This window comes from Corvus moneduloides, chromosome 2 (assembly GCF_009650955.1).
Source record: "Corvus moneduloides isolate bCorMon1 chromosome 2, bCorMon1.pri, whole genome shotgun sequence".
NCBI lineage: Eukaryota > Metazoa > Chordata > Aves > Passeriformes > Corvidae > Corvus > Corvus moneduloides.
This window is the reverse complement of record NC_045477.1, coordinates 115,189,700-115,214,479: the sequence shown is the minus strand read 5'-3', so window position 1 is coordinate 115,214,479 and position 24,780 is coordinate 115,189,700. Positions and strand designations below refer to the sequence as shown.

Here is a 24,780-nt window from a genome sequence, read left to right as displayed (position 1 = left end):
GAGACAGACCAGGCTCTTGCTTCAATGGCAGGGAAACATTACTCCAGGGAAACTTCATCAAGGATATGTCACTTCCAGAGCTGTGAAAATACTTGTTTCCAGGTCATCACTTTCAAATTACCAAAAAAGTTCCCTGTTTAATAAAAAATACTAGGAGGCAGTCAAAACAGGAAAAAATTTTCATTTGTTTTATTATAGCCCACAATCTTGACAATCCACTGCAAAGAATACACATCATGCAAGAAGAATACAAGTATCAGAGGAGTGAAAACTGAGAGTTACAGCTTTGGATGCCTGTTCACAGGGTTTGATGCATAATTTGACATGTCTGAAAAGCTGCACTCCAGCATCTGTGCTGCCCCTCAAGAGCACAGTCTTTTTTCAGCCAAATGCTTGTTTGACCATAAGGTAAAAGTTTTAAATTTTACACTGCTGTCAGCAGAACAGTTTTACCAGCATCTTTAAAGTAATCCTTACCAGAATTTGGTCTCTCACATCTTCTGAAATTACTAAAAAGAAAACAAAAAAGTAAAAAAAAAAAATATTTTAATAAGATTGGTCCTGCAAGTGAGTCAATGAGGGAGTGGATGTGAAGAGAGGTAAGTCAGCCTTGACACCAGCTAACAAAAGCTAATTTGTGGCCTGAAGCGTGACAGCACCAAGGAGGAGGTGTATGGGGGTGAGCCATTTCTTCTGAACAGGATGATCTGCTTCCCAGTGTTAGGAGAGTGTTGCTGAACACCCAAGAGCAGCTAGGGCTTGGCCCTCCAGTGCTGATGCCAAAGGTCAAGATCAGGATACACCCTGAGCTCTGCAGGTGGTGGTGCCAACTTTGCCAGATGGGCAACTGAGGGGCAAAGAAGCCCTGAGCCATTCCAAGTGTTGCTCTTAGGACAGGATTGGTAACAAAAATCACAGAAATACCATTTCTCTTCCAGACCTGACCAAACCAAAGATAAAGTCAGTCTGCAGCCCACTGTAAAGGAGCAAGGAGGGTAAGAGCCCGTGGGGTGGTGGACGCAGCTGTACCCCAAGCTGCCTTCCCTCTGCTGCCTAAGAGAGTCAGTGGTTTAGGAAATCAGGGCTGGGCACACCAAGGACATGGACCTCTGGGAGGAGCCCAGAGAAGAGCCACTAAGGTGGTCCAGGGGCTGGAGCACCTCTCCTACCGAGACAGGCTGAGGGCATCAGGGCTCTTCAGCCTGGAGAAGAGAAGGCTCTGGGGATGCCTTAGAGCAGCCTAAAGAGGGCTGCAAGAGAGCTGGAAAGGGACTTTCAGAAAGACATGAAGTGACAGAAAAAGCCTTAAGCTGAAGGAGGACAGGTTTAGATTAGATGTTAGTAAGAAATTCTTCACTGTGAGGGTGGTGAGGCACTGGAATCTGGAGGTGTTCAGGGCCAGGAGGGGTGGGGCTCTCAGCAGCATGCCTAGTGGAAGGTCCCCTGCCCGCAGCAGGCAGGTTGAAACGAGATGATCTTTAAGGTCCCTTGCAAGCCAAACCATTCTGGGATTGATTGAGCCCAAGGACACATCCATACACAGACTGCTGCTGCCCCAGTTCTCTGGCTCAGGTTCTTCAGCATGCACATGCTTATAGCATGAATCACAGGTGGACAGGTTTAGTGGTTTTTTTCTCCTCACTTTCCTCACTGAAAAAGCAGAGCAACTGATTTCCAGTGATTTAAAACCTATTAAAAAAAAGCCTCAAATGGGTCTGATTTTTCTCCTGTATTGCTGCAATTCCAGTCTGCTGCTGTTCCATTTTGATTTAGGTACAGAGTCAGTGCATCCAGTCATCTTTCACGACTGGGTGAACAGGAGCAGGGCTTTACAATTGCTACAATCAGTAAAGTGATTGCAATCACTAGGCTGTTACAGGAAATTGAATTAAGTGGAGGAGAGTGCATGAGTGATTGGATTACTAGGTATATTCTGCACAGAACATCTATTAAAATCCTGTGATTAAGAAAAGCTGTTCTTGATTAGTAATACAAGGTTTCTGGCATTTTCTGTTGTACATTTTTGTGGGGAACAGTGAAAAATACCATGTGCAGTCTCTTTTGGAGTTAAATCAGCCTGCATGTATGGTATGCAGGGATTTGGTAGAATGGCCTTTTGGGAAAGGAGTGTTTGAACAAGGGATTTAGTATTTCTGGCTTTAGCCCAGCATTTATATATGCAAATATATTCCAGTAATTCATCCTGTACACTTTTGGTTCCAGAAAAATAACGTGGCATAAGCAAGGTTCAGTATCTACACCAGAGCACTTTTTTTACTGAAGGTTTAGCAGAAAATTCCCCTCCCTCAAAGTTACACTGGCTGGAGTCTCTCTAGTGCTACCAACACAGCTCTTCGTGCCATAGCTCTAATCCTACCACTGCAGTCAAAATGCAAATCTGATTTAGAACACGAATATTAGACCTGCCATAAGTCTTGTCCTTTCCATCCCACCTCCAGGCTGTTCATTGCAGGAGATGTGACACATCACAGTGTATGGATACAGTCAAGGGCTGGAGGTTCCTACTTCAGTCTGGAGTTCTGAGTAAGAACCAGAAGACTTCAGTTGTTTCAGATGAGAAAAGAATTACTGTTCCTGACATCCAGTATCTTTTACAAACAAAACTATTGCGATAAATTGTGGGAGGCAGCAATTTCTCAGCAAAAAACAATTTTGTAAATGGCCTGATTTTCCCCAGATTCTACCCAGTAATCTACCTAATTAGATGAGAACAACCCCTGCTGTCACATACCTCCTCTACAGCTGCAGAGGAGAGGCAGAATTTGAAGTTTCACATCCCTGTTCTTGAAGTTCAAAGCCCTCTGGGACAGCAAGTGTTGCATTTTAATGAAAACACCAATGATCCTTTACATTTCTGCACTAAACAACCACAACATGGGGCTTCATTACAGCTCAGTGCTTACATAAGAGCATGAGTCAGACTGCATCACATAATTAATGAAAATGCAGAGGCTAAAGAGTAACCTGGAGTATATTTAAATCCTCTTACGATCACAACCCACTTTTTAAATTGTGGTGGGGGAATAATAGAGCTCAGGCTGTGCAATCTCAGTGCTTGATCGCTTCCAGCCACTCACCAGTCTCTGCTCTGGCTGTACATCCACAGAGAGGGAAAAGGGAGTGAGTGCTCCACACCATCAGGAGGTGGCCCAGCTCCTCTTGGCCATGTGCGGCTGCCCATTTCTCTCTCCCCATTTGTGTCTGGAAGAGATTTTTATGGCAGCTTGCTGAAGGGAAAAGTGGGAAACCATCTGCAGATGCTGGAAGGCAGAGAGTAGCAGCAAGGCTGCCTGGGCTACAGGAGCCAGTGAGGACATGGGCAGCTGAGGAGAGCTCATGCACGTTTTCTCTGGCCGCTTTCAAGCAGTGATCCAGCTGCTGCATGCTCTGTGAAACACAGAGGAAACAAATGGGAATGCCAGTGTCCATGCAGAATGTGCTGGTGTCTTATCTAGTGAGCAACATATCTCCCACTGCCACCCACGCAGCCAGAAAGTACCAAGCCCTGAATTTCAGTGATTAGGATGGCCCATAATTCCAATTTACAAGGAGAATTTGTCATCTATCACCTCCAAGAGAAGGGGAGGAGGGACTGCAGTTCAGTTGTGTAGGAGTGACAGAGGGGGTCAGAGGGTCTTCCAGACCCCAAAGCAAGTCCTTAAGTACAGTCTTGAGCAAAGGTACAAAGGGCAGAGAAATGGCAGGAAGGCTCTTCCCTACCTGCAGCTGCTTCCAGTTTTTGGGTGTCTGACCTGCCCATAAAGGCCAGAACCAGCACAGGGACGAGCTAGACAAGGGTGGTGTGAGGGCAAAAGAGCCTGTGCCCTAACCACACCAAGAGACCCCTGAGCCATGCTGAGGTGATCTCCCCGTAACGTGGGCACCAGAACTGAGCCAGACTTTGGAACTGCTCCAAAGTGAGCAGAGGCAGCACAAGCCTAGACCAGGAGCAGGGTTTGCCTCCTTTCTCACTGGGGAAGCCACAGCAAGACACAAAAGCCCAGGGAACTAGAGAACCACAAGGTGCAAGAGAGCCCTCAGCTCTGAGGTAAGTTGAAACGAACATGACTGTGCTGAAAGTGTAAATTGAGGGGTCGAATGCTTGTTTTTTCTTATAATAATTATAAAAAAGAAATCAGAACTAGCAATTACAGAAAAGATGCATTTTGAACATACCTGGATTTTCAGGTAGGCAGGACCTTGAACTAGGGAAGAAGCAGGAGATTCAGGGATGGAGGGAAGGTCCTGGTGAACAGGCAGAGTTAAAGCACGTGTAAAATAATTTTGTAGCAAGAAGGAAGAGAACAGTGCACTTCCCTATTTCTTAGAATATATAAAAAAAATCAGATCTAATGCTTCTGAAACAAAAAATAGCTGAATTTCTATACTTTTAAGTGCTTTTAAGACCAAAAAAAACCCAGGCACCATCAATGGAGTCCCACCTCTGAAGACATGGTAGGCCTCTTGCATTAGTCATCATTTCAATGAGATAATACAGGATGTTCCCAGGAGACATAGTTTGCTGTAATTCATTTTAGGAGAGACAAAGACACAGCAACATTTCAGTATTTTAATTTAAAAGACATAACAGAAATCTTGACAACAGCTGAAAACAGCCACCTTTGTCCACAAAACAATGTACAATGCACAGTACAAAAATGTTCTCAGCAGAAAACTTTGCTTTGTCTTAATTTGGGCAGAACTTAACATACTGCAATGCCATTTACTGCTACTACCATTTATGTCCAGAAGAATAATTAAACACATTGCTAGCAACAGATTTTAAGCACAACAAAGGCAGCACGAGGGATATGTGACATTCTCTAATTGCTGCAGCAAATGACTATGCTTGGCTTTAGGCAAACCTCAACAATTAGAACTATCCTTGGGAATCTACACAGAGCTGTCAGGAGCAGTAGCACACAGCCATATACATGTTATTGCCACAAAGTAGAACTGTTGAAATAAATAATCTAAATAAAAAACCTAAAAAAACCACCTAAAAAGCAAGCTGAGATTCAGTTTCCAGTGTCAATATACACAGTATAAGTAACACTGTATTATTATCACTTATTAAACAGCATTTGCAAACATGAAATCACTGGGTAGGAAGTTCATGGGCACAGTGGTAAAGTTCTGCTAGCATGCTTCTCAGCATCTCCTCCTGAGCTATGGTAAAGGCCATCACTGCAAATAGATGTCTGCATCCTGTTCTGGAATTCACCACCATTTCTCTAGGGTTCTCAGGTGTTAACATTTCTGGGGGTAAAAAATAAATTTAAAAAACCCATATTTTTTAAATTACTTTTAAAAAATAGTTTATAAAGTGCATGGGCCAGGTCTCAGGAGATGCTGATTTCTGTCATGGTGGCAAAGTGCTGAAAATCAATACTGTGTGTTAGCAAAGGAAAATTCCAGTCTTAACCTCATAGAGAAGAAAATAAGTGGGGCTCTCCCTTCAGTTCTGCATGCTGCTGCCTCCCAGACACTGGGGATCAGTGTCCAGGGAGAACCTTGTGGTCAGGGCTGCTGAACTGAAGGGAGGGATGAAGGGAAGAGACCCTTGCAAAGATTCAGGTACAACTCTTATTACCTTGTGTGAGCCCACAAACCAGACAGCTGTGCAAATAGGACTCTCATCTCTTCTCCAGAGGTGTAAGAGATCCAAGCAGCCTTTTTCTTCATTGATGCTACAGAGCAAACTGCAAACTTTACATTCCTGAAGCTGGGAAATGAGCAGACCCACCAAGAAGTCAAAATTACGCCAGACTAAACGCAACCCTCCCGTTACTTCTCCTTATCAATTAGGACCAGTGGATGCTCAAAGGCTGCTCTGTTGTTATAGCTGAGTTGATATTTTGCAGAATACAACTTAGAATAATTGCATTTAACAGGGCTTAACCAGTCAGGAAAAGAAAAATCAAAGATTAATATATAAAAATGCTTCATTTGTGCTACCTCAGCATAATCTGTATTAGAAGAGGCACAGAAGGAAAAGCTTCCAGTCTAATGCACAATGATCAAAACATGCTTGCCATCCTAATGCTTTCTCTCCTAAACCATTCCAGCTGGGAAAGAAAGATGAAAAAATGTGGCTTCTTAAAGGCATCCAAGGAGGGCAGTGGCACTTGGATTAGCACAGGAAGATGGCAACATCATCCCTCAATCTTTGCAGCTTTCCTCTCATCTCATTTGTGTAATGTGGTGGAGGTAGAGGAGATGGGGAGGACATTTCAAACCTGTTTTATCCTGCTTTAGGTTTCTCAACACGCAAGCAGGTTTGGAAGCCTAAAGTCCCCATATAGCTGGTAGAGAAAACCACCAGAGTGCAGGGCTGGGTACCAAAATCTGTTGGCAGGGCTTGGAAAGCCCATGTCATCAGCTCTTTTTGATAGATAGCACTGTCTATTGGTGTATTTACTGGCCCCACTTGACTTTTTACAGCAAAAGTTGTACTTTTATTCTTCTTTAATGGGTCAAACCCTCAAAATTTAATCACAAACCTTGCTAGAAAAATATGTATCAGTGTAAAATGTGGTTTGTAACACATTTTCCAAACCCACCATAGAGCTGATTTCTTCTCCACTGATGCAGCTTTAGTTGTTCAGGTCTGTGTAGAAAACAACTTCAGAAACGTCAGCTCTACTGTATTTATCTACTCAGGGCAGGAGTTTATGAATCAGTGTTAAAATTGTGGCTATTTCCTCCTAAAAATTAACTTTGAATAAACCATTAATGCACCTTCAATACCATAAACACACATAGAAAAGGAAGGCTTTGGTCTAATTCCTGGCTTTCTGTCTTTCTGTTCAGCCTGGTAACACACAGCACGTGATGACGCACAATTATGGGCAATTAATTCAAATATCCGGGAAACAAGAAATCAAACCTGCAGTTAATCATCTTGTGCTTTTTCCAAACCATAAACCATCTTTACAGAAGAAGAGAACAAAGAGGTGAGAGACATAATCAAATGTGACATTTCCCATAAGTCAGATGATTCCTACAAATGAGCTGGTAACATCAGAGAACAGCAAAACTTTCCAAGTTGCTCCAGTGTTTATCTGATGCTCGTCATCTCCGCGAGGCTCTGGTGGGTGTGACACCTTTTATGTTGACAGCCTGCTGCAGCACTGTCCCTGCTAAGGCAGGAGGTAATTTCACTGTTCTACTGCAAAGCCCATCAATGGCAAACACCACCACCTTGGCCAGAATTACTTCCAGGTGAAGCTGTTCCCTCCATATGCTGAACTTCAGCCTGTTCACAGCCCAGCCTGTAATTTCAGGTGTGGGCTCAGAGCAACATTTTGACCCTTTGCAAGGAAAGGCAGAGCTTAAAGCCCGTGTATGTGCTGGGTGGCACTTCCCAGATGAGACCATTCATCACAAACTCTGCCTTAAGACCAAAATGGGCAGAAGTTGAAGCAGTAAAATACAAACTTTTTTTGTTTCAAAGGAAAACATGATTTAGCTGAAATGCTAATGCTTAGAAGGTTAGGAAGTGCCATTCAAAAATTAGGCAAACACTTGTGCTCCATGCAAAAATAAATTCAACTTAACATCATTTTAAGTTTTTCAGTTTGGCAAATGAAAAGATACCCATTCTAAGGTCCAACTGGGAGGAGGTTTTGTGTTATTATTTTTGGCATTTTCACCATCAAAATGAATCAAAGCAAACCATTCAACAGCACAATGTTCCTCTAAAACTCCAGCTGGAATTTTACCTCGAAGAACCATTTTCTTTAGATTCAACAGCTTTAGCTGTTTGAAACAACTTCTAGCAAAAGCAAAAATCAAGTTCGTGCCTACATGTCAATGTAATATCATTATTCCCAAAATAAATTCAGGTTTGTAGTACGAACAACCAAGACAATTCAAAACAGTTCTGTTAAAGAGAGAGGTAGTTTAGGTGTCAAAAGTTAGGTTTAGTTTCACTTTGGAAGATAGCGATAAAAAATAATCTAATACTTAAAGACAGACTATTGTGATAAGAACAAGGTCATAAAATGTTACATGCTTGATATTTGTGCTCTAATTTATCAGCTCACAGCATCTGCGGCACAGAATTGTAGAACGACAGAATCATTTAGGTTGCAAAAATTAAAAGTCAGCTAAAACCAAACTAGACTTCCCTCGCTGCCCAATTTGAGCTGAACTTCAGAATAAAATGAAGAAAAGATAAAGAAGGAAAATGAAATCAGTTTTCTTGAGTAACCACTGACTTTCAGTTCCCAATGTGAGAGTCTGTAGGAGAATTTTCATTTTCAAAGATGACTCGCTAATTCCTGAAAATGGTGAGTCTCCAACTGGGCAAGAAGTACCTCCAGTGACTTTTGAAAGTCATATCAGAATTTTGAAATAACTTATGCATAATGAAACAAATAATTTTATTAAAACTGCTATTTTTAACACAAATAAATACTTTTTTATCCAATAATATTAGGATTTTAGAAGACTGGTTGTAAACTTCTCTGCAGTTTCCAGCCACTCCAACAAAAACCAGCATAAAATACCTTAAAAGGAAAATAATTTACATCTTAAAGTTTTGAATTCAGCTCTAAATACATGTACTTAATTGTACAGTAGGACAGCTACTGATATCAAAATCGCCAGCTGTAGTTGCTTAGCTATGTTCATATTCTGTTGTTCAATCTAGATTTCTTGCAATAAACTTTGGGGGCAAAAAAATATGAAGGAATGGCTATAGATTAATTTACCAGTGCAAATAGGAAGTTGTGTTCTAATTGTGGAAAATTCAGAAGAAATGTTGTTCACTCTGTTTCCTGATCTTCCTTTGTCTTATACCTTGAGGAATCACAAAATTACTGTCGAACAATTGTCATGGTTAATAAGATTAATGATTGACTTGGCCAAGACCCATTCATCGTTAAATCTACTGGGGGATGTTTAGGAGAATGAAAGTCCTACTTGGGTTATAATTAATGTGCATGGGCCTGAATGGGACCCCAGCCCACTGAGAGAACATTTTACAGTTATGCAAATCATTTTGGCACATGCTTTAATCTCATTCTGTTCTACACAATCTGTTGAATCAAGTCTTAGCTAACTCTGTCCAAGCCTGGTGTGTGTCTCATCTCAGCAACACATCAGATGGGGACTGGCATGTGGACATATTCCCTCTGTTCAATGACGTCAGAAGGTCTCGGCTAGAGCTGTCAACTGAATCCAAACCACAGTAGCATCACGTAGTTCTGGACACTGTTTGAGGATTTGTTATGATTTATTTTCATAAGAGGCTTTTTGATTTCACTGAACCAAGTATTGGCCCTCCTTCACTGGGGTTTTGTTCCCAAGCCTGTCGTGCTGCACCACTGCACAGGCCAACAAGCAAACACGATAAAGAAACACTGTTTGTTATCCTTCAGAGCATTATGGCTTCTTGACTACAAACACCAAAGCACAGACTCGCTCTGAATCTGCTTGTACTGTGCCACTGCTGCCTTCTAGGCCACCTCTGAGCCAGAAGGAGATTCATAAACGTGGCATTACTCACTAAATGACCAGCAAGAGAATTTGCTCACTCTGAGCAGCCCTCAGACCAAGTGTTCATCAGCTGCACACCAGCTGCCAGAAGGGACAGAGGAAGCCAGTCTGATCTCTGTACAAGGTCCAGTTCTCACTGGCTTCAGAAGAAACAATTCACACAAGAAGCTTGGGTAAAAAACATGTACATGAAAGTGCAGAATGCATTAAAATCTCACTCACAGCCTTAATATCCAAGGCAAAGAGTACAACCCTTCTCACATTCGAATGGGCAAAGTGACACGAGCCTGGACACCACTGAAGCCAAGAGTACTTGTGGCACCCCCCAGCAGTTCAAGTCTTTCAGAGTCTGCGTTTCCCCATGCTGGATCTCAGCATTAACACCCCTTCCACTGCAGCTCCCGGACTGTCAATCATCTTCTGCCAGAGGTGCTGCTCTTCCCCTTGAGAGTCCATCCAGTCAACCTCCTTGCCATTGCTTACACCTGACAATTGTGAAAACATGAGGCATTTTGCCATTTTAGGAAGCAGTTGGGTAACATCGCTGCTCGTTTACTACAACAGTGTACAAGAGAAATGACAAGCACTTTACACTTCACCTGTACAGGGAGTTACACTGAAAACAGGCAGCTCCTGGAGAGCACCAGTTTGTCATTGAACTCCTTCAGGTGCGTGGGCAGAGGCTCATAAACCTCCACATGCTGCACCACAAGCAACTTTTTCCCAACACAGAAGGAATGGATTCACACCTCTTCCAGGTCACACCATCATCAGCAGAAAGGCTGCTGCTGGACAGAAGTAGTTGACTCTTTCTCACTGGGATGCTAAGGAATACTTCCCAAGGTATTCAGAGTTGTTTTAGACCATGCAGAAGTATAGATGGGCACAAAGTTTTTGTGTCTCACTCAGTGGAGGAAAGAACTAAATCATCTACAGATTATGTACATGTTGCCTTTTCTCCATTTTCAAATTCCACAGCTTCCCATACATTTTCAAAACACTCAGTAACACTTCTGTCCTTCATACACATGAATCACGTGGGTAAAGAAAGAGGAGAGCAGAATAAGAAAAGCAGCGTGAGTCAGATGGGATCTTACCATTTCCAGTGCTCAAACGGACACCTCCCAGGAAAATATTACTGGAAAGAGACTCCTTGTCCCACACAGTCAGTTCCAGGCAGACATTCTGTATGTCCCTTGAATTCAAGCCACTGAAAGCAAAGGTGTGATTCCACTGGGGGTTCACACTCTTTTTCACTATGGGAGTTTTGTGTTTTGTAGCTTTGCTGTCATCTGGGAGCAGGTATCTGGGAGAGAAAGAAAAGGAAAATGAATATGGAAATGGTTTGTCACATAACAGTCACAATAAATGACAATTATGTAGGGACTCAAATGGGATCAGGACCCCATCTCCCCACTGGTATGAAGTTAAGCATGTGCCTGAATTGCTTATTTTGCATTTGTGCTCCATTTGTTCTCATTGCTACAGTGTCAGTTACCACAAACAGAAACTGGAATTAGGTCTCCTTGCCCCAAGCCTCAACCACAAACTTCTTGTTTCAGTGAGGCTAAATATAGACAGAGTCATAAAAACTTTAGCTAGAAGGGGCCTCTCTGGAGTCATCTTGTCCAGTGTCCATCTCAAACCACAAGAAGAGATCGTCCAGAAAAAAATGAAAATTACTTTTTCTACTTGAAATGTATGAGCTGAGTGATAGTTTTAAGCACAACAGAAGATCAAGATAAATTCTAAGCTCCACCAGGGAATTAAAGACAGGATGTTTCCTGTTGTCCCCATTTAGTAACAACATTCAAGCCATTACTATGAACTCAAAGATATCTAGAAATCAGCAAGCCTGAAAACTAGCATTGAGAGCAAAAACTGGGAAAGAAAAATGTTGTAAGGTATCTATTACTTCCTAAATGTAACATTTATAATGCATAACCTACATTTATGAGAAATCCATTATACTGAGACATGCAGGATTATTTTCATTTTTTTCGAACACAAGCATTCTGTGTAATTTGGATTTTGAATGTCCAACATAAAACACTGCCTATCTACTAAAAACATGCATATATTGTCATACTATGTAAATTTTTTGTGTACCCATGTGCTTATAGATATGTTACACAAATCTTAAATTAGATCCAGTGCAGTCATTAGAAAGGGGGAGAAAAAACCCCCACAAACCCTTTCACAAAAGTATCAGATGTGCCTCCTGATTTCACTGCTGTTAAATTCTTTGCTTCTTTGATGAGGACTTCTAATATGCCTCCAGATGGCAGATGAGAATCTCCTTTTTTTCCTTTTTTGAAGCCTCTCTTTCCTAAGCATAGAACAAAGTTGCAAAATTACAATCAGAAATTATATATACACTGTAAGACTGATTTGAAAATGTAAATTGTCTTGGCTAGATTTTTAAAAGTAATATATTGCAATGGGACTAAAGCATTCCTTATTAAGGCAGGGGCAGAAAAGTCACTCCATATTTGATAAAGAACTTGACCAAGGACTAACTAGCTTGTCCTTGAAGGACACAACAACATGCCCTATCTGAAGTCCTGTTCCATTGTAAGTATTTGTGGACTGCTGTGCTGAACACAAAAAATTGCCTGCCCAGTAAATCCTGCCCTCTTTTCAGAGTCCACTTCCAGTGCTGATGTTAAGGCAGCCCTGGGCCACAAAGGAAGCTATAAAACCTCTGTCCCAAAGCTTAAAGTCCAGAAATAAGCCAACTGTATCCTGTGTGTGGGATGCACTGCTCCCCAGAGACCATGGCAGAGGGCATGGTGCTTCCTGACATGCTGCTGCATTCAAACAGCAGCACAAGGACATGGGCACTTGCTGCTGCAGGTTCTAAGGAGCTTTTATCAGCAGAGATTGTGCAGACTGATTCAGGCTGAAAACATCCGGCAAAGAAAATCAGGAGTGATGTTAAAATGTACTAATTTTAAAAAATGCAGACAGCGTATCTGGACTGAGCTGATAACAATTAGCTTTTAAGAGAACAAACCTTTAGAGAACGGTACTGCTAGCAGGGGGAATATCATCTGTCATAAAAAAAAAGAAAGGAAAAGAAAGAAATCTGATCTATCAAATGCAAATGCTAACAAGCAATACTGTCACTAAGATGGTGATATATGCGTGTCTGGTATAGCCATGTGCACTCAGGTGCTACCCAGTGATTGCTCTCACTTCAAAGGATTGCTGTTCCTCATGCTACTGCAATGCAAAGAGATAGTAACTCTTTTCCCTTGTTCATTGCTGATGAAAATCATGGCTCACCCTAAAGAACTCAAATAAGCTTTTACAGGACTAAACTGCAGCAGTAATACACTAAGACTGAGCAGAGGAAAAGGAGTGTGAAAAAAAGGGTGAAAATGAGGAGGCAGCTTAAGGCAAATTAAGCATGAAGAACTAAGTGAAGTCTATTGCTTGATCAGCTAAACACTGTATCTAACTAGCCGAACAAAGAACTCTCAGCCTACAATGTGGACAGTTTTTTTCTCTGTGGCTGCCCTTGATCATGTTACCTAATGTCTGGATTTTTTTTTTAAATTAAGTCAGAGTCATGCATCAACCATTGACTGCATATTCCTCTTCCTTTCTCTCTCCTTAAGTTCAGTGTAAGAGAAAAGGATGGAGCAAAAGAAACATGCACATGGTTCAGAATTTTCACAGATAAACACAACTGTGGAAGCCAGGTTGGATAAGGCCTTGAGCAACTTGGTCTACTGGGAGGTGTCCTTGCCCATGGCAGGGGGCTTGGCACTAGATGATCTTTCAGGTCCATTCCAACCCCTTAACATTCTGTGATTCTATGAACGAGCATATTTAAGTGTGATTTCAATCTTCACTCTAAGTGAGGATTTTTAATACATCATCATCACATGATTTTTTAAATCACCATCATTAATGTTTGTTTTACCTTGAAACTGCCCCAGAGGAAGCATTAGGTTTCTGTCTGGGGGAATATAACGTAAAACCACTGTCAGTTCTCCTTTGTATTGAAGCCCAAAATCTGTCACAACCTCCACCTGAGGAGAAAACAAACAAACAAACAAAACAGAAATCCAGTCAAGGTTAATCATTCACATTCTCTTTTTGATTTTAATTCTGTTGAAATATATCAGTACATCAATAAGTGTTTTAAACACTTAAACACATCAAGATTCACCAGCTCACTTTCAGATAATTAGACATTCCAAATTGGAGGCAATCACATTTTAGAAAACTTTCTGAGCTAGGGAATGCAAGCTCTCAGAAAAATAAACCCAAGTGGAATTAAGCTGTTCAGTGAACACACAGAGGAGAGAGTTATCTAGCATGAGTCAGTGAAGCAAATCAACAACAAAAAAACCCTTCCAACTTATTTCTGAGCATATAAACTGTAACTGATTTAAGCTGATAGCCCTTATTTAAATTCAGTTAGGATTTAAAATGTAATTATTTTCTTGTATTTTAGAGGAGTCACTCCTGAGTCACTCTTTGCATAGATGTGTGGGGAATGAAGGTGAGGGAGAACAGAGTGCAGCTTTGAAACAGAAAAACTTCTTAAAAACTGTTATTCCCAGTGTCCTTTTCCACACAGCTACTATTTCTGCATTTCTACATATTTTTTTATAAATGTTTGACTCTTACCCAGAAGAATGCAATCGGTGCTCTTCAGACCATCTTGTTAAAATAATATTAGGCCTTCACTGGCAGGGTGCTGAACTTCCATTCACATTGCAAGAAATTGGAAACTTAAGTTTTAAAAACATTGGATGTAACACAGAGAGATCTAACTTCACTGATGGAGGTGGCACTACTCAGATGCTCAGCAACCTGGTCCAGTGAAAGGTGTCCCTGCCCATGGAACTTGATGATTTTTGAAGTCCCTTCCAACCCAAACCATTCTGTGGTTCTGTGATATGATTTCTGTACATGCTTCAGTGCTTAGATTTTGGTACAAATGAACAAATCTTCCTGATCTCTTTGGAGGGACAAAGGACATGGATAAAGGGAGAGGATCCTCCAGCACAGCAAGACACACACCGAGGCACCACATAAGCCTTTGAAGAACTGTTTGTAGATGAAGATCTGACCTGTGAATGTATTTCTCTGAGATGCATTCAGCTTGTTTCCTGACACCCCACAAAGGTCAAAATTCTATTACCAAGAGAAAACAAGCAAAAAAACCCCCACCAGAAATCCATAAGGTGTATGCAGAGAGTCAGCATTGCCTTCACCTCACCGACTCCAGGCTGAGGCACTGACCATTCACTGGGGCTAAGTCTGCACCCAAGGACGGCACAGAGAACAAAGCAATTTTAGTGATAGCAACACGGCCCCTTTGTGACTTTGAAGCATTTTTACAGCAACACAGGCACTGCTGTGCTGACTGAGGAAAACAGTCCTGTCTCACACCAGTGTCCAGTGCCAGCTGCTACAACAAAGGACTAAAGAAAACCGGTAGTAAACGGCTGTGGAATCATTTGCACATCTACATTTTGCCAGTCAGGCAGCTCATTGTGGTCTAAACTAAGCAAGTTTAGGATCAAGTTTCCCATAAAGGCATCAAAAGTTATTTTTTATTTAGTTCTACTAGTGGATAAGCAATGGTGTAAAGTTCTAATGTCAGAAAAGATTTGTCAGCCTCTCCCCCAAACCCACATGTAACATGACTCTATACTCTGTCCCCTCTTCAGCCACAGAACTATTTTCTCTACTTTTTCTGACTTAGCCACACTCCTGTTGAAAACAGATCTCTCAATGCTCATAGAAAAAACACGTCTTTAAGTCTCCAATCTTTTCACTAAAGCAGCTAAATGATTCATGATAAAACAAACCAACCACTGTAATGAAACCCAGAAAATGTTTGATTGCCATTCCTCCATTCCTGTCTCTATCAGGCAGTCCACATAGGAGAATAGCATGTATTTTGTGTGGCTATTAACCAGTGAGGTTTTTTTGTTAATTGAAACAACAATAATTGATTTTTTCTTCAATATTATCCTTGCTGATCAAAAACCTTAGCAGTGTTTTAAGTTTAGAAACATTCTTTGTAACAACTTAGGAGGCAGACAAGACCAATTCTGTGCTTGCTTTCTTTGACATAAAAGAAGTAATTTAAAAATCCTTTTAATGGGTTTGGAAATAATCAGATAACACCTTCCAGCTGGACTGACTGAAGTGCTTAGTGCCTCATTACTTATTTTCCTGAGCAGAAGAGCTTCATGAGTTTTTTGGTTATTTTCCCGTTAGGATTAAAAGAAATTACCTATGAATTAATTACACAGCAATCAGATCCATCTCCCACCTGTTAGAAAGGCAAAAATCAAACACACTCTCCTGAAACCCCAAATATAATACAATTTCCTTAAATGTAATGAACATAGAAAAACCAAGTCATCTAGTTAATCTTGACAGTGTTTGCTGCACACCTCATATTTTTTTGCAACTAGAAAAATACACTTTCTTAAATGGCAGTCTAAACCCCTGGAATTCCTGGTGATTATGGCTGCTGCAGGAGCAAACAAGGCAGAAACCTTTAATCCTCTAGTTTGCAACAGCTCTTTGAATCTCTTCCAAAAATAAACACCTTTGCCAAAGCAGGGGTGCCCTGGGCACAGAAGTCACCCTGTCCTTCACTAGATACAGGGCACACCCTGTACAGACCAATTTCACAGACCAATTAATTTGCTGTTTTAGAAGCCCTCTCTTGTGCCTTTCTAGTTAAGGTCAATGAGAGATTAAGAAGTCATTTTATCACGTCTGAAAGGTGTAAACCACTTTGAACTGAAAAAAAAAAAAGCTGGTTTCTTTAATAACCTGTTAAGGATTGGGTAGGTGGAATGGTAGGAAAGTTCTTTGATTTATGTGCTATTTAAAAGAATTAATGTATATTTACTAGGTAATTTTTCTATTGGAGTTTATTACGGGATGAACTTATGGTTTATTTAAAAACATTTTTTTTGCTACTGTTTTTAAGTACCCAATCACATGTGAAATTTTCATGAAGAATTCAAAACCAGTAAGCTTTTACTGAATTAAGAACAAGTAAATATTATTTTTGATTGTCATATTAGACACTTATAAAGTCCTGCTTTATAAATAAGTTCCAAAGGAAAAAAATAACTAAGTCTTGCTAAATTTGCTTGACAGCCCTTTCAGCAGTCCTGGAAACCCTTACCTTGGGCTGGAGCACAAACCACTGATCGCCCTGATTTTCAAAGTTCCAGGAATCAAATGGAATTTCCACTTCCCCAAGGAAGCTGTTGCGTCCAAACCTGTCATAGTGCCAGACAGAAAGCTGAAGGGTCCTGGTTTCCAGCTGTGAGTGACTGATGACATACTACCAACAGAAAGGGAGAAAAAGAAACTCTCAGAATAAGCAGAAATAATATTTTCCACTGAGCCTTTTACAGCTCTAGCTCAGTTTCACCAAGCCCGCAGCAGCTAACAAATGAAGCATGAAAGAGAGATTTGTTTTCCTTGCAAAAAAGATTGATCTAGCCAGAAAGCTCATAATGTTAATGTGAAATCTTCCTGTGCTGTATGCATCCAGTGATAATTTATGTTATTACCAGTATTGTGGCTTTTTTTTGGTATTATTTACTGGGTATTTTTGGCTATAAAGTAAATGATGATGCTTAAAAATATGATTGTGTTAATTCCCTACAAGTTTATGTAAAAGAAGCAGATCAACATCTAGGTTGATGAAAAGAAGAATCCCACTGGTTCTTTCATCCCTAAAGGAAGTCTGCTGAACACTGCTTTCCAGAAAGCATCTTCTCATTTCCAATGTTGTCTTTGTAGCCTGCGAAAATTTGTTCTTTAAACACGTACAACAGCATTTGTAAGGCATGCACTGAGTGAATCAGAAACCATTGTTGGGTTTGAAAGCTATTGAAAAACTCATCTACAGCTATTAATGTATCAAAGCTATTAAAAAAACTAGCATTGTAGTCTAGCAAATACACATAAAATTATAAACATCTGGAATTCTGGCTCTGCACACTCTACATTTAGCAAAAAGCCCATTATTTCCCTGACATTCACCCTTCTAGTGGTAGCTGAAGAGACCCAGATGTCTTATTTTTGCATCAGGAACAATATCTGTACATGGACAAATACTCTCCAAAAGCTGAAACAGTCAAGTCAGTTTGCTAATTATGTACAGATATATCTACAATGCTTAATCCTAGATGCCAACTGCTCCACTGTGAGAAACCTCATATTCTGCAACAATGGCGTAAAAGTCAAAGAGGAAAGATAAAAGACAGATTTAATTAGATTTAATTATTTTTCTTTTTAAAGAGGGTTTTCAGTTGTGGTGAACAACTCTTCCTTACCTACCCACATTTCAAGTAAGCCCCTTTTGTTACAATTTGGGGTTTTGAGAAACTTCTAGGTCCTATCCTCACCCAGTAAACATGTTTAGTCCTATTTTACTTGATAAATAAAGTCTAACACCTTATTTTTTTCCAGTTCCAGGAAAGACTTAATTTTACTCTATACCATTTAAAAATGAGGCTATAAAAAGACTCTCCCTTGGCAAGCAGTCTGGCCAGACCGAGTGTGTGTGCCTGCAAAATGGTTTTGTAGCCAGGCTAAGCCAAATGCACTGGCCAGGGAACATCTATTTGCCTCCATTATAGGAAACTTATTTAAAACCTAACTGAAATTTAAAAAAAAATCCAACCAAACAAAAAAATCAGGATTAACTAGAGAGTTTCTGGCCTCTTGGCAGCCTGCTGGATAACTCCCTTCAATTAGTAGGAAAGGGAATCACCAGGAGCCTTGAGGTCAAGATGGCAGAGAGGCCATGAAGGGGCGGCAACTCCACCATTCCCACCTGCACCACAGAGTCAGGGAAGTGAATAAGCAGCTTGTGAGGAGCTCAGAAGAGTTCAGTCTCTCTGCTGGGGATGGGTAAAGGGCAAGGGGGTGGATAAAGGGCACTGTGTCCTCAAGTGCATCAAGTCCATTGCAACAGAAAATGAAATTAACCGCAGCTTTTCAAGGAGACAAATACAGAAGCAGTTGTAGGCATGTTCTTATCAAAGTTATTTCTGCTTTAGAAATAAGTTAAACCTTCCAGAAGAATTCAGATCTTACTGCAAAATATTACTTTCTCCTCAAAATTAGTTTGACGGGAGGTTTTAATCTAGCTTTACTTCAGCATCAGGCATATAAAATCTTTAAGGTGCTTTTAACAACTCTAAGCTCAGGCTAGATGGGAACATCAACAGTTTTAAAAGAGCTCTATGGCAACTAATAGAATTTTTAACTGTAAAGGGCAGAACCAAATAAAACCACTTCCTTAATGCTGAAAGCCAGAAATTGCAACTCATAGGTTTACTAGATGCTTTTGCTTAAACACCTTCCCTTTTGAGGCATCTCTTCCAAGTTCTACTCCCTGTACTGGAACACACATAGAAAATACCTGTGAGCACAAGTGAAACATTCATCACAGCTTGAGAGAGAGACTGTTCTCACCTTCAGTGTCTCTTTAAATTCCGGGTTGGTGCTGTTACTTTTAATTTTGGTCTTGCGCTTACTTTGGCGGGACTTATCAGGCAGAAGGTAGGCCTTGACATATCTGCAGGGCAAAGAGAAAATTATTAGCAAGGATTAGACAATGACCAATTTGAGCAAAGACCTGACATTGCTGCATCAGCAACACATGCAAGGAAATTAATTTTTGCAGTATGAAGAGTGTAAACATGTAACAGAGAATATACAGAACATGGAGAGGTATGGCCTTTACCTACAAACATAGTGGTGTTAGTCAGATAAGATCAGAGTAACAAAAGGCAGAGCTTTTTAAGTATATTAAGTATATATAAGTAAATTAATTTACTTATCCTCAGAAAGGCAACAAGCTTTCCTAACAATTTCCCTTTTGCTATATATGATTACCAACTGGTTACATATGATAAAATATACACTAAAAATACAAGAGAATGAAAAACTGCATAATTTATGTACCATAGATTAATCACAATTAGAGACACTAATTGGTACTTTCTGATGAGGGAGTATACATGTTATACTGAAAACTATGATGAGAAACTCAGAAAACATGGTACTTGCAAAGTGAGTCTGTGGATACTTGGAAGCAAAGTCATCTCCATCAATCCCTGCCTCCAAGATATCACTCCTCTCATATACTTCAGTTTTGATTATAGAAGTAAAAAAACTCATGATGCTGCCTGCCTATTCCTTCATTTTTTTTTTGCCCTTTTACTATCAAACAGGTTGGTAATTTAAATAATCTTATTGTTTTCCCAGAACAGGCACATGTTGCCCGAAGAAGCACACAGAAAATGCTCTTCCCACAGGGAACCCAAACCCAACCATCACCAAAATGCTGCTTGTAGCAACTGATCCTGTGAATTCCCAGGCTCATATCCCAACCCCTGGTTGCAGTCAGGGTGGGATGTGGGGAGAGGACACCCCTAGCAGAGCTGCAGGAAATTCTTCTCTGTGCTTACGGATCGGTCCTTTGCTTCCTCTCATCTGCAATGGCCAGGTTTCTGCAGCTCTTCACCAGGATGTTGAGGGCACCTGTTTTGTAGATGTAGTTGATACTGAGGAGGATTTCACCACTGACCTTCACGTTGCCATAGTCACCAGTTTCACTATATACACTCATCATGCTGTTAATGCTTGTCTGGAGAGGAACAGAAAAAGGGCTCAGAGGCTGAAACACATTACTCTTTTCCAAAATCTGCTTTTTTTTCATAAAGCTACAGCCTTGCAATATTGTCCCACTTGTTAGGACTTGCTATGGAAACAGATATATCATAGAATAGAATTGCCATGATTTGATATAAAGAGAATAAGAACTGTAGTTAATAGTAGTTTAAATGTCTAGACATGATTTTTCCATGCAAGACTCAAACCTATTTATAAGCGTGACTAAATCTAAATTACCTTTTAATTAATGTATGAACTGAGTTGCAGACAGGCTACATAAATTGTAAGCTCATGTAAGTTCCAAGCAGGAAAAAAAACCCAAAAAAACAATCACTTCTCTGGCTCAGCTGGTCACCTAATTTTTACTGAGTCTCATAAGACAACTGCTGACAGAGCCCTTAGGAAAACTTACAAGGATGCTTCCCCTAATGGAGATAGTATAAAACCATATTTATTTAAAGTGACACCTGTCTCTCATTAACAATTCTAAAAGAAGGAGCAAAATGCAACCCCCACCCCATTTCTGCAAATTTTGTAAAGTCCAAAAATTTTAGCAATAATACAACAATTTTTTCCACTACAACATAATATATCACCCCTCAATCCCTTTTCCTTCACACTCATAAAATGCACAGTACTGCTATGAGGATTCCCTCTTCCAAAAGTTTACAATTAGGAAAGAACTGAATATTTTTTAAAGAAAACTAGAGAAATATGTGCACTGCCAGAACAAAAAACATTTAGAAATCTAGTGCATATTTCCTTCTGAGTCCTTGAACAAAGTTGCTCAAAAACATGTATCACCACCTGAATTCTGACACATAGGAATCTTTCAAGACACACAGGTACAGCTGTCAACAAAAAGGGAGAAAGGAGAGAGAAATCTTGAAAGTAAACTAGAGCAGAGGATTTAGGAGAACTCACAGTATCACCATCTGTTTCAGGCACATTTAAATATGTCCATTTTCTGTCAGAGCCTTCTGGGGAGTTCTTTAAGTAAGGCAGCGCAAAAGATCAAGAGAAAAGAGCATTAGATTGCTGCAATAAGAAAGAGTAAGTGCAGTGAGAAATCTTTATCTATATAGAAAGGTAAAGGAAGTTTGTATTGCAAAGCCATAGTGAGAAAGAAAGTAAGAAAAAGGTATCACCAAATCAGAGAAGTGCTGTGTTTTCCATACACTTCAAATACTGAAGGATGAGTGGTTCAAGGTAATTAAATAGAAATGAGATAACCTCTGTATCAAAAAAAACCAAGTTATATTTTAGAACAGCAGCTCAACAGGTTTGGATTAATATTGGAATACATTTGGATTTGTTCTCATTTACATGTCCATGTCCATCTCAATCCTCCCTGAAGCCAGTCAAAAGCTAAATATTCCTCTATTTGCAGCATCAGTGCCTTTGTAAGAAATGGCAGTTTCTCTGTCGAGTTAACAAGAATAGATGACAATTGCACTAAAATGTTGAAATATGCCACTCTCTGGGAAAAAAAATGCAGTAGTTGATTTTTGGGGACACATTTTCCCTCCTCTGCTTGCTAGAGCAGGATCTCACCATCTGTATCTTGATCCATCTCCTTCCTTGCCAGCTGCAGGGAAGAGCACAGTCCAGGGAAAGGACCACACAGAAAGAATTGGTTTGTGACAAAACTCAACTCTCCAAGCACCTTTCCCAAGGGCCCTGCAGCACAGAAGGCTCAAGGGATAAACAGTTCTATGTCAAAGTGGTAAACAACAACAGACAGGAAAAAGTGTTTTTTATATAAGCAATTATTATCCATAAACTTAATTTTATACCCCATGTAGGAAAAATAAACAGAAAAAAAAAAAAAGCAGTATTTCTGCTGGCTTTCTTTATCCTTAATTAAGGAAAAAAAAAAAAAAAGAAAGAAAAATGCTTGTCCTTTTAATCCTTTTTATAATTGTCTGAAATTTCTTTAACTTACTGATTAAAATTACTGGAGAATTATCAACACACACCAACCAATGTGTTGTATTTCCTCCAGTTCCTAACATGCCTTGAGCTAAATTTCAGCCTTTACCATTTATACATTTCCACCTCTCAAATATGTGAAAATACCCTTGGATATTGTTAGGGAACTTAACCAGTCCAGTGTGTGCTAAAAAATGCCTCAATTATCCCTGTAACAATTTGTATGCCCACTTCAGAAAAAACACCAAGGTTATACCAATACAAGGAGGTAGATGAGTGGTTTTCTACTCCAAACACTTCTTCCTCTAATCCAAATACTTTTTTTCCTCAATCTTTATGTAAGCAGGCAGTGAGGGATAAATGACAGAGGGAAAAAAACCCTTGACAGAAGGTCCTAAACAAATAGATGGCCCCTGACCCTTAAATTTATGCAAACACAATTTCTGAATTTCTTAAAAACCACAAAGAAAATCATACTAATTTAGTAGAATTTGATATACTTCACTTTTTGCCCCCACCCCCAGACTCTGTTCTGTAGCATTTACACTGGACATTGCATACACTAAATGTAAAATCCCAAAGAAACATACTCATATTCCTGTTTTATAAGTAGCAAAAAACATATGAAGGATGCAGAGTCTCATTTTGATACCTCACAAAGAATTATGTTTGTTTTGCATCATATCTTATCGCTGCAGTAGAGCACTGGAACATTTTAGTTTCACTGATGTGGTGGGTCTTGACAGCACCACATAAATATGTGGAGGATGAAGGATGAAGGGAAAACTAAATTCACAATTCATGCATTAGCATTGGGAAAACAAAATAAAACAGTAACACTGAGATACAGTTTCTCTTCAATCCCTATTTCCACTTCTGTTTTTGCTCACTCATGTTGCAGGTAGATTTCGAGTATCTTTTACTCTTTGTGAAGTTTCTTTTTTTTCCTCAAATATTCATTGTAAGACTAGCCATACTTATTTTAAATTCTCAGATTCAAAAAAAAAATAAAGAGAAAAACATCGAGTCTACTGTTCATTAATAATATTATTTCAATGTGACTTAATAGCTAGCAGTCGTTTGACATGATAGCACATGATAAAAAAACATACTGTGCAAGAAGGCTCAAAGGCTTAAAACAATCAAAGTGAAGGTAAAAATATGATGGGGAAATGTTAGCAACACACTTAAGGGGAATAAAGAAATGAACCTTGAAAATTGACCTGCTCTTGCAGGGAGAAGCAGCTGGCCATTCACAACTTTGCCATTAACATTGCGTGCAGTGACATTAAAAATCATGTCATGGTGAATAAGGAGAAACAGGAGCATTGAGATGTGAGATGTGAGCACTGGAAAAGCTGCACTTTGCTTAAGAGAAAGGTCAGAGGGAAATCTGCAGCAAAGGACAGAACTCAACACATGGACAGAATGCTGCCTTAAGCACAGAGGGAAGGATCTCTAAATGCAGTTCCTTAAATAGTGGCCTAACAGAGAAAGCACTTAAACCCCTGCAACCCTCCTATCAATATTCAGAGGAAATGAAAATTATTCTGTGCATAAAATCCCTGGGACCAGCAAGCATTGGAGGCTGTGAGTCATTGTCAGCCTTGGCTAAGTGGATGTAATTAGTCCAGTGTCAACAGGCTGCAGGTGCTCAAGTGTGATTTGGTGAGAAGAGCTGCACTCTCTGTTTCTGTGAACTACAAAAATCGGAGGGAAAAATCGTCTGACATGGCCAGATCTAAGACATCAAAATGCTCTGTGGTCTTAATATTCTCAGCCCTTTCTCCTCCCCTTGTAAGCCAAGTTTGATTCAGCCAACTCCTTTTCTTTGGGATAAAGAGCTTCATCGGGGATTCCCATGGCCTTGCTTGCATGAGGACTAATGGGGGTACAGTCTAGAAAGGACAATTCCTTGGTTATTTTCGTGGACCAAATTTTCTCTCCCTTTTTAATATTCAGACTCATCATCCTTCATCCTCTTTGGCACTAACCCACTCTACATAGAGTTTGTTGCAGCTTTGTGCAGTCCAGAGCTATTCTTAGACACAAGTTGTGAAGAGGAGTGGCCAGAGAGGACTCTCTGAAGATATTATCAGTTGCCCACAGATCCCAAAAAGGAGGTACACAGCAGATAGTAATAACCTAGACAAGTTAAGGCTGCTTTTATCATCTATTTTCTCTCCCAGTGAATAGCAGACTGCACAATGAACAGCAGAAGGCTTCTTACACCAATTTGGTTGCTACCATCAGGTGCAGCTATCCCTTTGTTGTTGCCAACCCAAATTCCCAAGTACATCTGTCCTGCACTAAAGGAAAATACTTTCCAGATGTGGGTGGGTTAGCAATCATGCCATGAAGAATGAGAGAAGCTGAGTTGGGGGATGGACAATGATTCCATGGAAGTGGGATGTATGCAAACACACAGACAAATGTTTGTGTCCCCAGAACCTAAAAAATCAGAAAGCAGTTTGAGGAGGAAAATCTCCCCAACAGCCTTGTTCTCTTTGTTTCAGTTTAGTTAAGATCAAGTGCTCCTCTGCAAAGCTGAGCAGTCACACACTGCAAACACCTCTGGTTTGCCTTCTCCACATGTGAGCTTGGTAATAACCCAAGCATATGAGGAAACCTGCT

The 24,780-nt window shown here is 40.2% G+C and overlaps 1 protein-coding gene across 6 annotated transcripts in view; it reads right to left on the bottom strand.

The window, feature by feature from the left end:
* Positions 1-166: 166 nt before the first annotated feature.
* The window catches only part of SYTL5 (synaptotagmin like 5), an 83,639-nt gene continuing 59,025 nt past the window's right edge, over positions 167-24,780 (bottom strand). For 4 of the 6 annotated variants that reach the window (XM_032100909.1, XM_032100914.1, XM_032100910.1 and 1 more), the window contains 8 exons: positions 21,139-21,204; positions 20,010-20,188; positions 19,012-19,114; positions 16,703-16,864; positions 13,457-13,565; positions 11,719-11,854; positions 10,623-10,831; positions 167-10,010 (listed from right to left, as the gene is read on the bottom strand). In XM_032100909.1, coding sequence (XP_031956800.1) covers positions 9,868-10,010; positions 10,623-10,831; positions 11,719-11,854; positions 13,457-13,565; positions 16,703-16,864; positions 19,012-19,114; positions 20,010-20,188; positions 21,139-21,204 — 1,107 coding nt within the window. In that variant the 3' untranslated portion in view covers positions 167-9,867. The remainder of the gene's footprint in view (positions 10,011-10,622; positions 10,832-11,718; positions 11,855-13,456; positions 13,566-16,702; positions 16,865-19,011; positions 19,115-20,009; positions 20,189-21,138; positions 21,205-24,780) is intronic. The other 2 variants (XM_032100912.1, XM_032100913.1) reach the window with 1 other exon arrangement.